The sequence below is a fragment of the Lithobates pipiens genome, unplaced genomic scaffold (genome assembly GCF_037356315.1).
Source record: "Lithobates pipiens isolate NorthernLeopardFrog02 unplaced genomic scaffold, aLitPip1_a1.2 Scaffold_18, whole genome shotgun sequence".
In the NCBI taxonomy this organism is placed as follows: Eukaryota; Metazoa; Chordata; class Amphibia; order Anura; family Ranidae; genus Lithobates; species Lithobates pipiens.
The window spans coordinates 558,318,776-558,335,247 of NW_027507758.1; the positions used below are offsets into that span (position 1 = coordinate 558,318,776).

At 42.7% G+C, this 16,472-nt stretch overlaps 1 protein-coding gene across 2 annotated transcripts in view; it reads left to right on the forward strand.

Annotated features, from left to right (window-relative positions):
- SUPT3H (SPT3 homolog, SAGA and STAGA complex component) overlaps nt 1-16,472 on the forward strand; it is a 712,703-nt gene that overhangs the window by 346,231 nt on the left and 350,000 nt on the right. For both annotated transcript variants that reach the window (XM_077488954.1, XM_077488955.1), the window contains exon 3: nt 3,615-3,699. In XM_077488954.1, coding sequence (XP_077345080.1) covers nt 3,615-3,699 — 85 coding nt within the window. The remainder of the gene's footprint in view (nt 1-3,614; nt 3,700-16,472) is intronic.

A 16,472-nucleotide genomic window follows, 5' to 3' on the forward strand; every position in this document is an offset into this window, starting at 1 on the left:
TATCAGTAAGCAACCCCTGCTTGTAAGAAGAAACATTCTCTGGTCTTTCTAGGTGGCCATCCAAACCTTACGCCATAGTTATTGCAAGATCGGCAAGTTTTTTTTTTCTACTCCTTTAAGAGTCCGTTCACACAGGGGCAACTTGGGATCCGACTTCAAGTCGCCCCAAGTCGCCTCAGGTCGGACAACATTTAAAAACCAATGTAAGTGAATGAGAGCTGTCTTAATGCACACTACTGAAGTCGCTCCGACTTCAAAAGAAGTTCCTGTACTACTTGAATCCGACTTGTAGGCGACCGGTACCCATTGATTTCAATGGAGGTCGCCTCCAAGTCGGATCTCCGTCTATACGGAGGCGACTTTGACAGAATTATTAGCTCTGAAGGGGGAACTCCACGCCAAATTTCTGAAAAAAATTTGGCGTGGGTTCCCCCTCCGAGAGCATACCAGGCCCTTAGGTCTGGTATGGATTCCAAGGGGAACCCCCTACGCCGAAAAAACGGCGTGGGGTCCCCCCCAGATCCACACCAGACCCTTATCCGAGCACGCTACCCGGCCGGCCAGGAAAGGGGGTGGGGACGAGCGGGCGGCCCCCCCCTCCTGAGCCGTACCAGGCCGCGTGCCCTCAACATGGGGGGGTGCCTTGGGGGAGGGGGGGGCGTGCGGCCCCCCACCCCAAAGCACCTTGTCCCCATGTCGATGAGGACAAGGGCCTCTTCCCGACAACCCTGGCCATTGGTTGTCGGGGTCTGCGGGCGGGGGGCTTATCGGTATCTGGGAGCCCCCTTTAATATGGGGTCCCTCGGATACCGGCCCCCCACCCTATGTGAATGAGTATGGGGTACAATGTACCCCTACCCATTCACCTGTGAAAAAAAGTACAAAAAAAACACAACACAGGGAAAAAATATTTTATTGCACAGCTCCGGGGGTCTTCCGTCTTCGGGGGTCTTCTCGCCGGACTCCTCCGCTATCTTCTTGTAGCTCTTTTGCTAGCGGAGGAGTCCGGCTTTCTTCCTCGCCGCCGGCCTCTTCTCCCGACTTCGGGGGTCTTGTCCCCCTCTTCGGTTCTTCTGCCGGGCCACCGCGCCTTCTTATAGCTCTTTTACAGGCGGTGGCCCGGTCTTCTGTCGCCGCCGCCGCCTTCCGTTCTTCTCCTTCTTCTTCTCCTGGAGATGTTGACTCGACGAGCTCTCCGGCCGCAATGCCAGGGACGCGCTGCGCTGCCACTTATATAGGGACAATGGGGCGGTGTCACATGGGTTGATGTCACATGGGTTGGTCACATGGGTTGATGTCACATGGTAAGGGGCGGGGTCACCATGTGACATCAACCCATGTGACCAACCCATGTGACATCAACCCATGTGACACCGCCCCATTGTCCCTATATAAGTGGCAGCGCAGCGCGTCCCTGGCATTGCGGCCGGAGAGCTCGTCGAGTCAACATTTCCAGGAGAAGAAGAAGGAGAAGAACGGAAGGCGGCGACGGCGGCGACAGAAGACCGGGCCACCGCCTGTAAAAGAGCTATAAGAAGGCGCGGTGGCCCGGCAGAAGAACCGAAGAGGGGGACAAGACCCCCGAAGTCTAGAGAAGAGGCCGGCGGCGAGGAAGAAAGCCGGACTCCTCCGCTAGCAAAAGAGCTACAAGAAGATAGCGGAGGAGTCCGGCGAGAAGACCCCCGAAGACGGAAGACCCCCGGAGCTGTGCAATAAAATATTTTTTCCCTGTGTTGTGTCTTTTTTGTACTTTTTTTCACAGGTGAATGGGTAGGGGTACATTGTACCCCATACTCATTCACATAGGGTGGGGGGCCGGTATCCGGGGGCCCCCTTATTAAAGGGGGCTCCCGGATTCCGATAAGCCCCCCGCCCGCAGACCCCGACAACCAACGGCCAGGGTTGTCGGGAAGAGGCCCTTGTCCTCATCGACATAGGGACAAGGTGCTTTGGGGTGGGGGGGCCGCACGCCCCCCCCTCCCCCAAGGCACCCCCCCATGTTGAGGGCACGCGGCCTGGTACGGCTCAGGAGGGGGGGGCTGCCCGCTCGTCCCCACCCCCTTTCCTGGCCGGCTGGGTAGCGTGCTCGGATAAGGGTCTGGTGTGGATCTGGGGGGGACCCCCACGCCGTTTTTTCGGCGTAGGGGGTTCCCCTTGGAATCCATACCAGACCTAAGGGCCTGGTATGCTCTCGGAGGGGGAACCCACGCCAAATTTTTTTCAGAAATTTGGCGTGGAGTTCCCCCTTGAGCTCATTCTCTGCTTGGCCACGGCAAAAGTCGCCTGGCCTGGGGCGACTTGTAAGTCGTCCCAAGTCAGGTTGAAGTCATCACAAGTCGTGTTGAAGTCGTCCCAAGTCGCGCTGTGATCTTAACTCAAATCGTGTCCAAGTTGCCTCACTCAAGTCGCCTACAAGTCGTGTTGCCCCTGTGTGAACGGACCCTAAAGGTGGCTATGCACTCTTCCTTAGTAAGAAACTTGTTTTAATTTCTTCTACAACCGCCAAAGATGAATGGTTCACAATTATTTGTATTTCTGTTATATAAATAGCGAAGATAAAACTCCTTACATGCACCTTTCATTGGAAGTGGGTTACCGATTTCACCTTTAGCTTCAGAGTTGAGCTGAAACATCAAGAGATTGGTGACAATCAACGCAAGGACCAATGTGTTTTTTGTTGTAGCCTTGTGTTACCACAATAGAAAGTTGGTGTTGCTCTGTAGTCTGTGTCTACATCTTTACACTTTTTCAATTTTTTGTCACTAAACCTTCAGTGAGCTTATTACACATTCATGACATACTTTCTGTTTGCATCTCTTGAAAATTGTTATGCTCTGAAATTTTGCTCTACATATCTAAGTTCTTTAACACCTGTGCCGAATGTGTGATAAGTGAAAGGAAAAGTGTAATTTTTAGCTGATTTTTGATAACCACCTGTTTAAAATCCAAGTGGATAATGATCAGCTTATTTACATATATTTCCAAAGTACCACTGCACCTGCAATGTTATTATAATTTTGATTGTGTATTAGAGGAGAAGGAGGTAGATGCTGTTCTTGTTTGTTTCCCTGATGATCTTTTAGTATTTAGGAAGTCACTTGTTAAGAGGCCTACGTTAGTGTGGCTTGACTTGGTTAATGTTTGCCTGTTTTCATGGAACTATAAGCAATTGGGGCCCCTTTATACCTATCTCTTGCATTGTGTGGCAATGCATGCATTAAGATGCGCTTCAATGCAATGCATATCAGTGGACCACGCATGTTAGTGCAATATGCAACACACCTCTGATGCACATGCATTGCCGTGGACCACAATGCACTGCTTTATTTTGTGGTGTACTTTTTGCTCATTCCGGTGCATTGACTGCACATTAATTTGAATGGGTTGCATTAATGCACATCATAATTCATGTTAAGGCAACACACTATAACATGAAGGTGTAAATGGACCCCTAAAGCTCCATAATAGCGATTCATGATGGATTTGGCTGAACTGGGGTGGTATTTTTTTATTAACACTATAATATAAAAATATGTGCATACATTTTATATTTTTTTTTTTCTTTGGCTTTTAAGTGTTCATTTTGGCTAATGTCATGTTCTTTGTCCTTTCAGGTTTTCTCTTGGCGATGCCCGCCGTCCTTTGTACGAGACGGCCGTTCTGGTAGAAGATATTGTTCACACTCAGCTCATCAACCTGGTAAAATCTAAATCTCATTACAATGTTAGATGTCGCACATGGCCCAGTAATTACAACTGTGTCTTAAATAGTTGTAATTTACAAGTCCATGGAATACATTAATTGCTTTACCCACCCTATCTATAATGTTTCTATATCTGAAAATGATTTGTTTTCAATGATTAACCTCCACTTTCCTGTGTTTGACCCCTGACCGGTGGCCTTTTATATAGCGGTCACATGATAGCTGGGTCTGTTGTATTAACACAGATGTACATACTGTATGTATTATAGATCCATAAATATGGGTGACATTATGTGCAGATCTTGACGTTTTTTTTATTTTTATTATTCTATAAAAGTCAAGTTTGGCTCTGCTAGTTCGGCTTCCTGAGCCTCTATTTTTCAGTAAGGCCACCATCGTATTAAAGGAACAATAGAAAGGAGCCAAAAGGGGGTTACAGAAAAAATACTAATTTGTATGTGACTGCAGATGGTCATAGCTCTTGATCATTTTTCCTATATGATTACTGATGGTACCCTCCTGAGTTTGATCAGGTTTATGACACGATGTGTAAAGCAAACCTATGATTTGTCCACACAGGACATGCCTACCCCCGTACCCTTCCCCAGAAGTACATACTTACATTTTCTTTTGCTTCATTTCCACTATGTTTAACTGCTAGGGGGCTAAGACCCTGTGCCTCTGGCTCTTACAAAGTTACATACATGTCTTTTAAGCTCAACCAATATAATTTAAAATGAATAAATACATTGAAAATCTGCTTATATAGAATCCTGAGCCCACAGTTGATCCAAAGAAAGGGCAAACATCACTTTTAAAGCAAGGTTCAATTTGCGAGAAAAGGGAGAAAATTCTACTATGATGCAATAAAAAAAAAAGTATTTACTGAAAAGGTAAACCTATAATTCTACCACTTTACAAAACACTGGTTTGGCCTAACCTTGTGTATGAAGTCCAGTTTTGGTCACCAATTCTCAGGAAGGATGCCCTTGAACTGGAGAGACTTCAAAGAAAGGGAAAGATGGAGGGACAACAAGAAGTAGTCGTCTTTTCTCCAGGGAGAATACATTTTAAGAAGTTATATGATCACAATTTACAATCTTTCATTGGTGACTGTAGTAGTGGGGGAAAACTGCAGTGTGCATTAGGCCTTCAATGTTTTTCTCATCTAATATGATATACAAGGATATGGAAATTCATAGTGAAGTGTGTGTGCACACACACACATGTTCAACTGGATGGACCATTGTCTTTAATTTAAATTTATGGAGCACAATGAATAACAGCCTAAAACTTTATGTAATGTACCGTATCAACAAATGATTTATTATACCAATCTAGATTACCGGTACCATATCAGAAGTTTATGAAAAGGAACCTAAAACAAAGTTTTGATCTAAGTGAGATGCCGTTGACATGAAGTCTATCACAGAAGTATTTCTTTGACAGATTACCAGCTTTTTTGATGGGTTGGGGGGAGTAAATGATGGGTTCACAATAAAGCATTATTGGGCCCCTTGGCAGAACAAGTCTCTCTAATCCTCAAGGGCAATTTTTTTTTTTATTTCCTCCAAATCCTTTTGTTAAAGTAATGCTAAAGGTTGTTTTTTCATGGTTAAAGTAAAAAAAAGGTTATGCTTACCTGCTTTGTGCAACAATATTAAACAATATTAAAGGTACCTACCTCCTCTTCTGGAAAACCCTTGCTGGTGCTGTCTGCTTTTCCCTCGATTGGGTGCCTCTTTAGCAAGCTGGGTACGTAGGAGGCACCTGTGCTTGTGAGTTCCCAAGCTAGGCTGTGTTCATCCATAGACACCCAGAGCACCAGTAAGCCAAGCCACATTTCCTCCTTACTGGAGATTGGCTGCCAGCAGCAGGACCCTATGGCCCCACTGCCCTTGGTGTCTCCTGTAAAAGTTGGAAGTGAGAGAAGTGGTACTAAAGCCAAAACAGTGCTGGGGCGGTGACTGGAGCCAGTTGAGTGTTTAGGGATTTGATGGGGGGGTGTGGGCTGACTAGGATAAGTAGTGGAGTGTTTTTTTTTTTAACTTAATGCTTGAGAATGCATTACGGTAAAAAAATTAAAATTGGACTTTAAAACAACTTTAATAGCTATCTGCGTAAATCAGTTTGCAGCCAGATGGATCTGGGCCGTCTGTTCTTCTGAGCGCTTTAGAAGTTGTCTGATCTGCTTTGTCTATTTTTTCACACTTCTGATGAATCATTTTATATTATTTATACGTTCAGTATAGCTGCACACATTCCTAAGACATTTTATTTGATAGATGCAAATATTCATTAACTCCACTTCCTTCCATCGTCATAGTCGGGAGCAGGTGATCGCACAACGCAGGACAGATAACTTATCGCTGTCGGCGGTGGCTGGGGCTCACTGTTTTCCTATGAAGACATGCAGAGCATCCTGTAGGCTGGTGTTTATGTACTATGCAGATTGGATAAATAAAATATCAGACGTTTTCTTAACCTATAACCTGCTAAGCTTGTACAGGGAAGTAGAAGAGGTTTCTCATGGAGGATTTCTTGTTTGGTGTGACATCTTCTAACCCTAAATAAGAAGTAGGCAAGAGAATGGGATCGGAGGGAGAAGAGACGGGACAGAAGGCAGACAAATTGCTTTTCTAACCTACTGCCTGAGGCTCTAGACAGTGCTTTGGTGTAGAGGAAGTGAAAGTGCTTTTAATAACTCATTGTTTTGACCTTTGATTGGGACAAGAGGAAACTCTTAAATCAAAAGTGCGTGTGCTGTGCTGTGCTTTTGCTACAAATGGCCAGGAGAGAAACGGCCATGTCTAGTCTTATAAGCAAGCCATCGGTATTGATTTTCATGCCTTGTTTACAGTGCTCCTTTGTGTACAGCATACACTGTGTAATTTAAAAAAAAATCTTAGCGTTTGCGGAGACCACATTGGAAGGTTCAGCACTGTTTTCTATTTTTTTTCTTTTACTACAGCATGGTGGTCTGTTGTTAAAGAGATGTAAACTCAGTATTGTTCGCTATTTCTATTTTTTTTATTTTTTATTTTCATTTGTTGATACATATACTGTATACTCACTGGTCACTTTCATAGATACGAAGCCAGAAAAAATGGCATGGCTTACTAAAGAAACACTCTGTGATGATCCAGAAGCAGCAGAAAGAGTTTTTTTTTTTCTGGAATGAGAACTCTGGGTGGGAAAAGCTACTCTCATTTTCATTCAGGTCCTCATCATTTCATTCCATAAAGTATTTTTAAAGTCTTTAGGGCACCTCTGGCATGCAAGGATGGGTTTTGGAATTTGGAAAAGAATACCCAACTGTAGGAGGTACAGGATGGAGCCCACACGCAAACTAAACTGGAGCCTTACTCCTTAAGTGCCCCCTAGTAGCAGAAATGCATACTTCTCTTATTTGAGGAGGACGGTGTTATTTAAACTGTATTCCAGGATATCACTTGAAACCCGTGTCATAGATACATTGCTTATAATTGTAAAAGAACATATTCCATACTTCTTTCTTTTCTTCCACAATTTTTCCAGTGTTTCCCCAACGTTTCTGCTTTTTTCCCAGGTCTTCCCACCTCTAGTACCTATCTCACATGCATATGTACAAATACTAGGACCAGTTTGGACAGGAACGATTAGACCTACCTGGATGTATTTAGATTATGTGAAGTACTCAAAGGAACCCCAACCAAGCACAGAGAGAACATGTAAACTCCATGCAGATAGTATCCTGGTTGGAATTTGAACCAAGGGGCCTAGTGCTAAAACAACTAAGCCACTGTGCTTCAAGGCTATAGAAATATATTGATGTCCAATCTGAAAATGGGCAGATGGGAAACAGATAAAAAAAAATGCCTGTGTGAAAGGGCCCTAACAGATTTGACTTTGCACACATGGTCACATGATGGGACAGATCTCTTTGATAAGGACCTAGTGGTTAATTCCTGCAAATAAGACGGTATCTAGTTGTGTGTGGAGTATTGGAGGATAAAGAAACCCTGCTGAATACAGCTTCTAAACTGAAAAGTAACAATGGTAGTTTCCATATTTTTATGTGTGAAAGGAATAGCACTTCTGTCAATTTGTTATTGCTGTTAAGGAAATTCACTTCCTGTCTTTGTGACCTTTGCTACCGGGGCAGAAGAAAACGTTTTTACCAGCGCTGGAAAAGAGAGGAAATTTTCCTATGGGGACATCCATTACGATGACATCTGTCAAGTGGGATTCCACCGCTCTTCCTACTGTGTCTCCTGTTATGAACCAAGACAGTAAAATCCTGACTTTTAAATCTGTGAAGTTGTAGGAATCCTCATTATCTACATTGTCCTTATTCTGAACTTAAAAAAAAACAGAGGCCACACATTACCTGACAGGGCCACCACTAATTGGTATTGATTTGCCCTAAAGTGGGCATCTGAAATAACACCCAACTCACTTTCCATATCTTTATTATACTTTTACTATTTATACCCAATACCAAAATTATATAATATTGTAATAGTGATGCAATGATAACCTAGTCAATGATTCCATGTTGTCAGGTTGGTGCTCTAGTCCAGGAAAGAAATTCTAAAGGATATCTGCACCCATACTTTCCCATTTTCCTTGCCTTGCCAAGATTCTAGGGTAATGAAGTGAGTAATGGTTAGGTGGCCCAAGTTAAAGAGCAAAGACTCACTAGCATTATGTTTGCTGTATATATGATAATTAATTGCTTTAAAATTATGAAAAAAAGATGCAAAACCAGTGAATTTCCCCTTCAGTATGATGATCTGATACTACTGGTTGTATACAATAGAGGGGAGTTGGGATTTTAAATGAAGCACCCGAAGGTGCCTCCATCCCAGTAATGGATAAGAAAAAAAGAGAAAATTGGGACTTTGGATGAAGCAATTGAGTAGTGGAGGTAAGTTACAATATAACATATTTTATTTATTGAATAATCTCAAGACATTAAATCATTGTTAATATCACATGAAGTGTGCACAAAGACTGAACATAGTAGATAAAAAGGTACATACATACAACTCATGATTGGAGTAATGAATATGCAGATTAATACAAGGGGGCATGCAGGAGCCAATAGCACCATGGCCAATGCTGGCATATGCGCCCATATGGTATATGTACATCTGTCGAAGAATAGAAAAACATCATAGAGTCTAATAGTAGTGAATAGATAAATCTCAGTTTGTATGAGGTATAACTGCGGCATCAAGTAGAGCTCTGCACGTTTCATGGGTATTCCCAATCGTCAGGAGCGGATGCGGCAGACATTCCTGTGAAATATATATAAAGGGATGTAAAAAGCTAAATTCTAGGTAGAAGTACTCAAAATAATTTTTGAAGTATAAATAGTTGACCAACAACACTCACCAAACCGGACAACAACCGCAGCGTGGATTGGCCATCCTTTTTTTCTTACTGGTTGTATACTTGCAGTCATCTACACAATATGGACAAAATGTTGTAGATGCCTGACCATTTCATCTATGGACATTATTATAGAGTTAGCCCACCTCTGTAAATATAACAGCCTCCGATCATCTTGGGAGGCTTTTTATAAGACTTTGGATTGTGCAATTGGGCATTTGTGTCTATTAACTATTAGACCATTAAAATATTAGAGTATTTGTGAGGTCAGGTACTGATTAGACAAGAAGACCTGGCTTGGAATTGGCACTCCAATTTATCTTAAAGGTGCTCAGTAAGGTTGAGGTCAGGGCTAAGTGTAGGTCAGTAGAATTTCTGTGGACCCAACTTGTCAAACCATGGGGGTTATTTACGAAAGGCAACTCCACTTTGCACTGCAAGTGCACTTGGAAGTGCAGCCACTCTAAATCTAAGGGGTAGATCTTAAATGAGTGGAAGCCCTGCTGATTTTATCATCCAATCATGTTCAAGCTAAAATGATGTTTTTATTTTCCTTGCATGTCCCCCTCGGATCTACAGCGACTTTACTTCCAAATGAAGATGAATGGAAAAAACTTTAGACAGCTGCACTCTGAAGAAAGGTTATTGTGCCTTTTATTGAAAACTTGGGATCACACTGTACAAGCCACAGCAAAGCGATACAGGAAAAACGTACACGTTTCACACTATAATAAGTGCTTACTCATAGCTTACTTCCAAGTACACTTGCAGTGCAAAGTGGATTTTCCTTTAGTAAATAACTCTACATGTATTTATGGAGAAGGCTTTTTTAGACCAGGGCAGAGTCATGCTGGAAAAAAAAGGACCATCTCAAATCTATTGCCACCAGGTTGAAAATTCACAATTATATAAAACAGTACCCTTCATTGGAAACACCTGAACCTAAAGAGCATGTCAAGGCAAAATATACAAAAACATATGTGATACATCTTTGCAATACATGCACATTTTTCCATGTTTTATTCCTTTAACCCAGTGTTTCTCAAAAAATTTTCAGTCAAGTCACCCTATAAAATTATGCAGAATCTTAGGGGAACTCCAGTTTAGGGCCAGTTCATACCAGATGCAGTTCTGTGCACTTTTTTCTGCATTAAAACTTCCAGGTTCGTTCATCACAGAGGAGATAGTCAACCGTATTATTAAATCAATGTTGAACTACAAAATAACACTTTTTGAGTAGTTACAACAATATTTTTTTTTTTACTTTTGGGATAAAGACAAGATGAATGAATAAAGGTTGACCGAGCACTCATTTTTGTTTACCCAACTGCTAATTTTGCTGGACAGCTTTGTCTGTTGACCACTTAAGCCCCGGACCATTTTACTGGCCAAAGACCAGAGCACTTTTTGCGATTCGGCACTGGCTCCCAAACAAAATTTTTTTGCATTTTGCTATAATAAATAACCCCCAAAAATATATAAAAAACATTTTTCCCTCAGTTTATGCCAATATGTATTCTTCTACATATTTTTGGTGAAAAAAAATCACAATAAGGATTGGTTTTCGCAAAAATAGGGGATAGTTTTATGACATTTTTATTAATAATTTTTTTTTCACTAGTACTGGCGGCGATCAGCGATTTTTATCGTGACTGCGACATTATGGCGGACACATCGCACATTTTTGACACATTTTTGGGACCATTGACATACAGCAATCAGTGCTATACAAATGCACTGATTCCTGTGTAAATTACACTAGCAGTGAAGGGGTTAACCAATAGGGGGCAGTGTAAGGGTTAAGTTTGTCCTGGGGAGTGATTCTAACTGGGGCTACATGTGACATGTCACTGATCTCTGCTCCCAATGACAGGGAGCAGAGATCAGTGACACTGTCACTAGGCAGAATGGGGAGATGCTTGTTTACATTAGCATCTCCCCGTTCTTCCTCTCCGTGAGGTGATCGCGGGTATCCTCTTGTATGGCCATTTGCCCAGCTGTGCCATTCTGCCAACGTACATCGGCGTGCACCGATCGGGAACCAGGTAAACGATAAGTTTGCCTTTGGTAACATGTTACAAAAGCAGCAGCCTCACATCCTACCCTGCCCCCCCCCCCCATTGCCTGATACCCCACTGTGACATGCCCACACAGCCGCTTATTCATTCAGAGCTATCTGTAAATGAATGAACTAAAAGTACCATCTTCCACCACAGCAGATGGCTTGTAGTTTTCATTCATTCTTTCTGCTCTTTAGTAACTGTCTGCCCATTGAGGAGGTACAGGCAGACAATTGTACTGAGAGTCTGCAGGTACCTGACATTGCATTAAAGGAAGTTGGAAAATAAATGGAAAGAGAGCCTAAAAAAAGGAAACTATTGCAGACGCTATATCTAAGAATTTGGAAACTGCAGTATAATAAATGTTTGTTTTGAGGTACTTGGTTGGATGGGCTTCATCTTTGCACAGTTACTTGTAATAATTTAATTTTGGTCTCTGCTCTGTCTTGGAACAAAAATGCAAAACTCATTTATTTTATTACTTTGGCTTTCAAAGACTTTTGTTTGACTGTCTTTTTTCATAATAGATGTCTGTGTACAATTGCTATACAATATAGCCATTCCAGTCTGTAGCTTCAGGCTCCTGTGCAGACTCTTCATTATCAGACAGAAAATGAGAGTGAATTGCTGATCGTTCCTAATAATGCTTTGATTTCCAGGATATTTGGGGAGGTGTAGTTGCTGTAGGTATTTCAGTAATTGCTGACGACTGTCAGGAAATGGTCACAATTGCTTTGGCTCATTCCAAACTAAGAGTCCTTCTCTGATTACCTCATTGTGTTTAGTGTATTCTTCCTAGAAGCACTTTGTTTAGTGGTAACTGCTACCCATAGCAAGTGAAGAGTGTCATTTTGTACTGTATGTCAATATGCAGCCAACCAGTGAACTGACTTATAATGACTACCTTAAAAAACATTGAAAGTATATATAAAGCCATATAAATATATATATTTTTTAGATAGTGTAGAAAAATATTAGAACATCTGTAAATTTTTTTGTAATCTGGAACAGAAATTATGCAAATTAAATATTATTAATATTTTAATGTTGTCGCAGAGGAGCCGATCCAATGAGAAGACTTGTGAAGATTCCCCCTCTCTTTAGAAAGGTTTCCTTTTGATTTCTCTAGTGTCTCTGGGACAGGAGCAGAAAGCAAAACAGACAGCAAAAAAGTGTCATTAACAATTCCTTATTGTACCCAAAATGATAAAGTTTTTCCCTGTAGATATAATTTAAGCATATAATATTTATATATTGGAGTGAAGCATACCACTCCCTGTTCTGTAAGGAGTCCATGCAGTAGTTCACTCCTCTGCAGGTCTGCATTCTCTAATTAGAATTGGACAGCTTACTCTAATGCCCCTTTCACTTGGGCTGTCTGATCAGGTCAGTCTGTCCATCTGTCAGTTTTTCAGATGGGCCTGATCGAACCCTCCAGTCTCTTCTATGGAGCAGCGAATGTCACATGACACATGTCCGATGACGCCCGCCGCTAACCAATCCTTTTCCCCATCCGTTCAGCAGATCGGATGGCATCAGATGGAAACGGACAGGCAGTCCATTTCCATCTGATTGCCTCATAAAGGAGAGCGGGACTGTGTCCGTGCCCACTCTGCATAGTGGAACGGACACAGACTGGTCATCTACATATGCAAAACGGTGCGCTGTTCCTTTCAAATGAATGTGGCAATCAACTCTGAATTGGTCTGACAAAAATCAATTGCATATGAAAGACCATAAAGTGAAAATGCAAAAATGGTGCACTTTTCCTTTACATTTGAACAAACGTCATGTTCAACCTTAAATATACAGTTCAATGTAGAAAAACAAAGTGCAAGTGCTGATATATTGTGCAATATAGATCAGAAGTGTACTAAAAAATGCACAAACTATAGATAAAGTCCACTGAAAAATTGCCAATGAAATAAAATGTTAGGTGCTCCATGACATAACACTCCAAAGGTGCTCCAAGTGTTGCAGAGTGCTCCTGAGTGTAAGCAGATGTCCTCTTACCACAACATGCAGATCTGTATTACAGAGATCAAAGACAGCCTGCACTCAAGGCGACTCTCCAAGGCGGTAGCTTCACAGAAAGCATGTCCCGTGAATCGAATGGGATCCGCTCATCAGGGTAACCTATATGAAATAGGGAGAAGCCTCGTAGCATGAACCAGTTACAGTAAATGTATTTATTTAAATAAAAAATCAAAGAAATGCACTTGCAATGAGGCACAGAAAACAAGCATTAAAAACGAACCAGCTGCGGTGTCACTCATCCAGCCAGCCGTGATGACGTTGCATGTGGTTTCCACCCAACTAATTTCCCCAAAAATGGCATCTTCTGGGATTGGAGGATCTGCCTTCTCAGAGGGGACCAGCTGAGACATCCCCCCGCTGAGCAAGCCTAAAAGCCACTTGAAAAGAGCCTAAGAGGAATAGCTTGTATCAGGTTGGCTCACTGTAGGCCAAACATTCTCAACAATGGTTCTATGGAACCCTAGGCTGCCTCCTGAGGTTGATAGGGGTTCCTTGAGCATTGACCACCAATTGAAGTGGTCACTTCTACTTCCACCAGTGTTTCTTTTCTCTTGTCATTATTCACCTTATTTTAAGATCCTATCACTGAAAATAATTGTGTAGTATAGAGAAGGTATTGTTAAAAAGAATCTGTCCTGGGTGTCAGATATCCTGGGAATGACACACTCTTTATTATTTTATTTAAAACTTCTTACAACTAGCCTCTCTCCCCCTTATTGTGGAAAAGGGATAATATTACAAATCCACTTTCGCCATCTTTGAACTTCTATCCTTTCTCCACTCCACTTTTTCCCTCCCACCATCCTCCTCCCTCCCCAATAGCCCACTCTCACCCCCACTTTTTTTTTAAATTTTTTTTTTTTACAAACTATATTTCACAGGCTGCTTTTTAGAAATTCATGTGTTTTGTTGATTAGCCACAGCCATCATACAATTAATTTTAACACTACTGTAGATTCTTTCATGAGTTCACTGTAAATCTTTTTTGATTTTTTTTTACTTTTCATCTTTGTAACTAGTAAATCCTGCTCAATACGATTTCTCTTTGCATATATTATCTTTTTGTACTGTCATTATGTGTTGTGGTCTTATGTCAAATGTTCACATGCCACGTTTCTATCTTGACCGTTTGTAAGTACCTTTTATAATTTGCTTTCTCAATAAAACTTTATGAAACAAAAAAACTTCTTACAACATACTGATCATGGTTATGTACCGTGAGCCATAGGTACAGCAAGTTTTAGAAAGGGTTCCCCAAGACCGGAAATTTATTTCAAGGGTTCCTCTGGGGCGTTGAAAAAGATAGCTGTAGGTAATGGGCTTGTGAGGGTAGATGGCAGAATGTGGGCCACAGAGGAGGCAAACACTGCACTGGCCCCTACAGACCTAGCAGTGCTCATCAGTGTTTTTGGTTAGCCTAATGTACACTATATTGTCAAAAGTATTGAGATGCCTGCTTTTACTCGTACATGATCTTTAATGGCATACCAGTCTTAGTCCGTAGGGGTCAATATTAGGTTGACCCGCCCTTTGCAGCTATAACAGCTTTAACTCTTCTAAGAAGGCTGTCCTCAAGGTTTAGGAGTGTGTCTATGGGAATGTTTGACCATTCTTCCAGAACCACATTTGTGAGGTCAGGCCATTATGTTGGAGGAGAAGGCCTGGCTTGCAGTCTCTGCTTTAATTCATTCCAAAGCTGTTTTATCGGTTTGAGGTCAGGACTCAAGTTCCTCCACCCAAAACTTGCTCATCCACATTATATTGCCAAAAGTATTGGGCTACCCCACCAAATCATTTGGTGAATGGGGGGATTATGGTGTGGGGTTGTTTTTCAGGAGTTGGGCTTGGCCCTCCAGTTCCACGGAACTCTTAAGGCATCAGCTTACCAAAACATGTTGGACAAGTTCATGCTCCCAACTTTGTTTGGGGATGGCCCTTTCCTGTTCCAACATGACTGTGCACCAGGTCCATAACGACATGGGTGAGCGAGTTTGGGGTAGAGGAACTTGACTGGCCTGCACCCGATAGAACACCTTTGGGATAAGTTAGAGTGGAGACTCCAAGCCAGGCCTCTTCGTCCAACATCAGTGCCTGACCTCACAAATGCACCTCTGAATGGTCAAACATTCCCATAGACACACTCCTAAACCTTGTGGAAAGCCTTCACAGAAAAGTTCAAGCTGTTATAGCTGCAAAGGGTGGGCCAACAAAATATGGAACCCTATGGACTAAGACTGGGATGGCATTAAAGTTCATGTGCGCCCGTGTAAAGGCAGGCATCCCAATACTTTTGACAATATAGTGTATCCAGTGCCGGGACAAGGTCATCTAGAGTCCAGGGCAAACTGCGCCCCCCCCCCCCCAAGATGTATGAGCATTAGGTGTCAGAACCCCCCACCCCTAAAAAAAATTGAGCACCATTCTGCATGTTTGCCCCCTTAAGCATAAATTCCCCTTCCTCCCAGTACATTTTCACATTCCTGCTGATATCCCCCCCTCCCAGAACAAATCTTTGCCACCCCCATCCCCAGAATCCCCCAGCACAAATACCCCCCCAAATAAAATCACCTCTGCTAGCACAAATCATATACCACTTAAATCCTTAAATTTCCCCTCTTAGTACACATGCTTACCCCACCCAAACTTCAAATCCTCCCTCCCAGCACAAATCCCCCCATCCCCCCTCTTAGCACAAATCTCCCCGCCTCCCGTTTTTCCCCTCCTAGCACAAATGCCCCCCCCCAATTCATCCCTACTAGCACCCCCCTTTAAAAAAAAAATTCCCCTCCCTGCTCTACCATATCACCTCTTCTAGCAAAACCACCCTAATACCCCCCTTCTAGCACAAATCCTCTTCCCCCACCCACCTCCCAGCACAAATCCCCCTAAATTACCATGCCTGACACATTCCCCCCCCCCAACTTCCACTCCTAGAACAATTCTTACCTCCATGACACCCCTCAAATTCCCCCTGCCAACACAAAACCTCTCACGCCCCAATCTCCTTGCATCGCTCCCCCTCACTTCTCATGATACAACAGTGCCTAAGGCAGCTTCCCCTCCTGCCCACCCCTTGTCCCGCCCTGAGTATATCTGATATTATTAAAGCAGATTCTGATGGTGAAAGCTAAAAACCACATCTGACAGCGTAAGCTCCCCCCCCCTCCAGGGGGTGCAAGTGCCATGCTGCACAGCAGGTTCTTTGTATCCGGATTTGGATGTTGACGTGTCTTGGGCTCGCAGGAACTAAGTTGGATGACACTGGGCATCACCACTTAAAGTGGTTGTAAACCCTT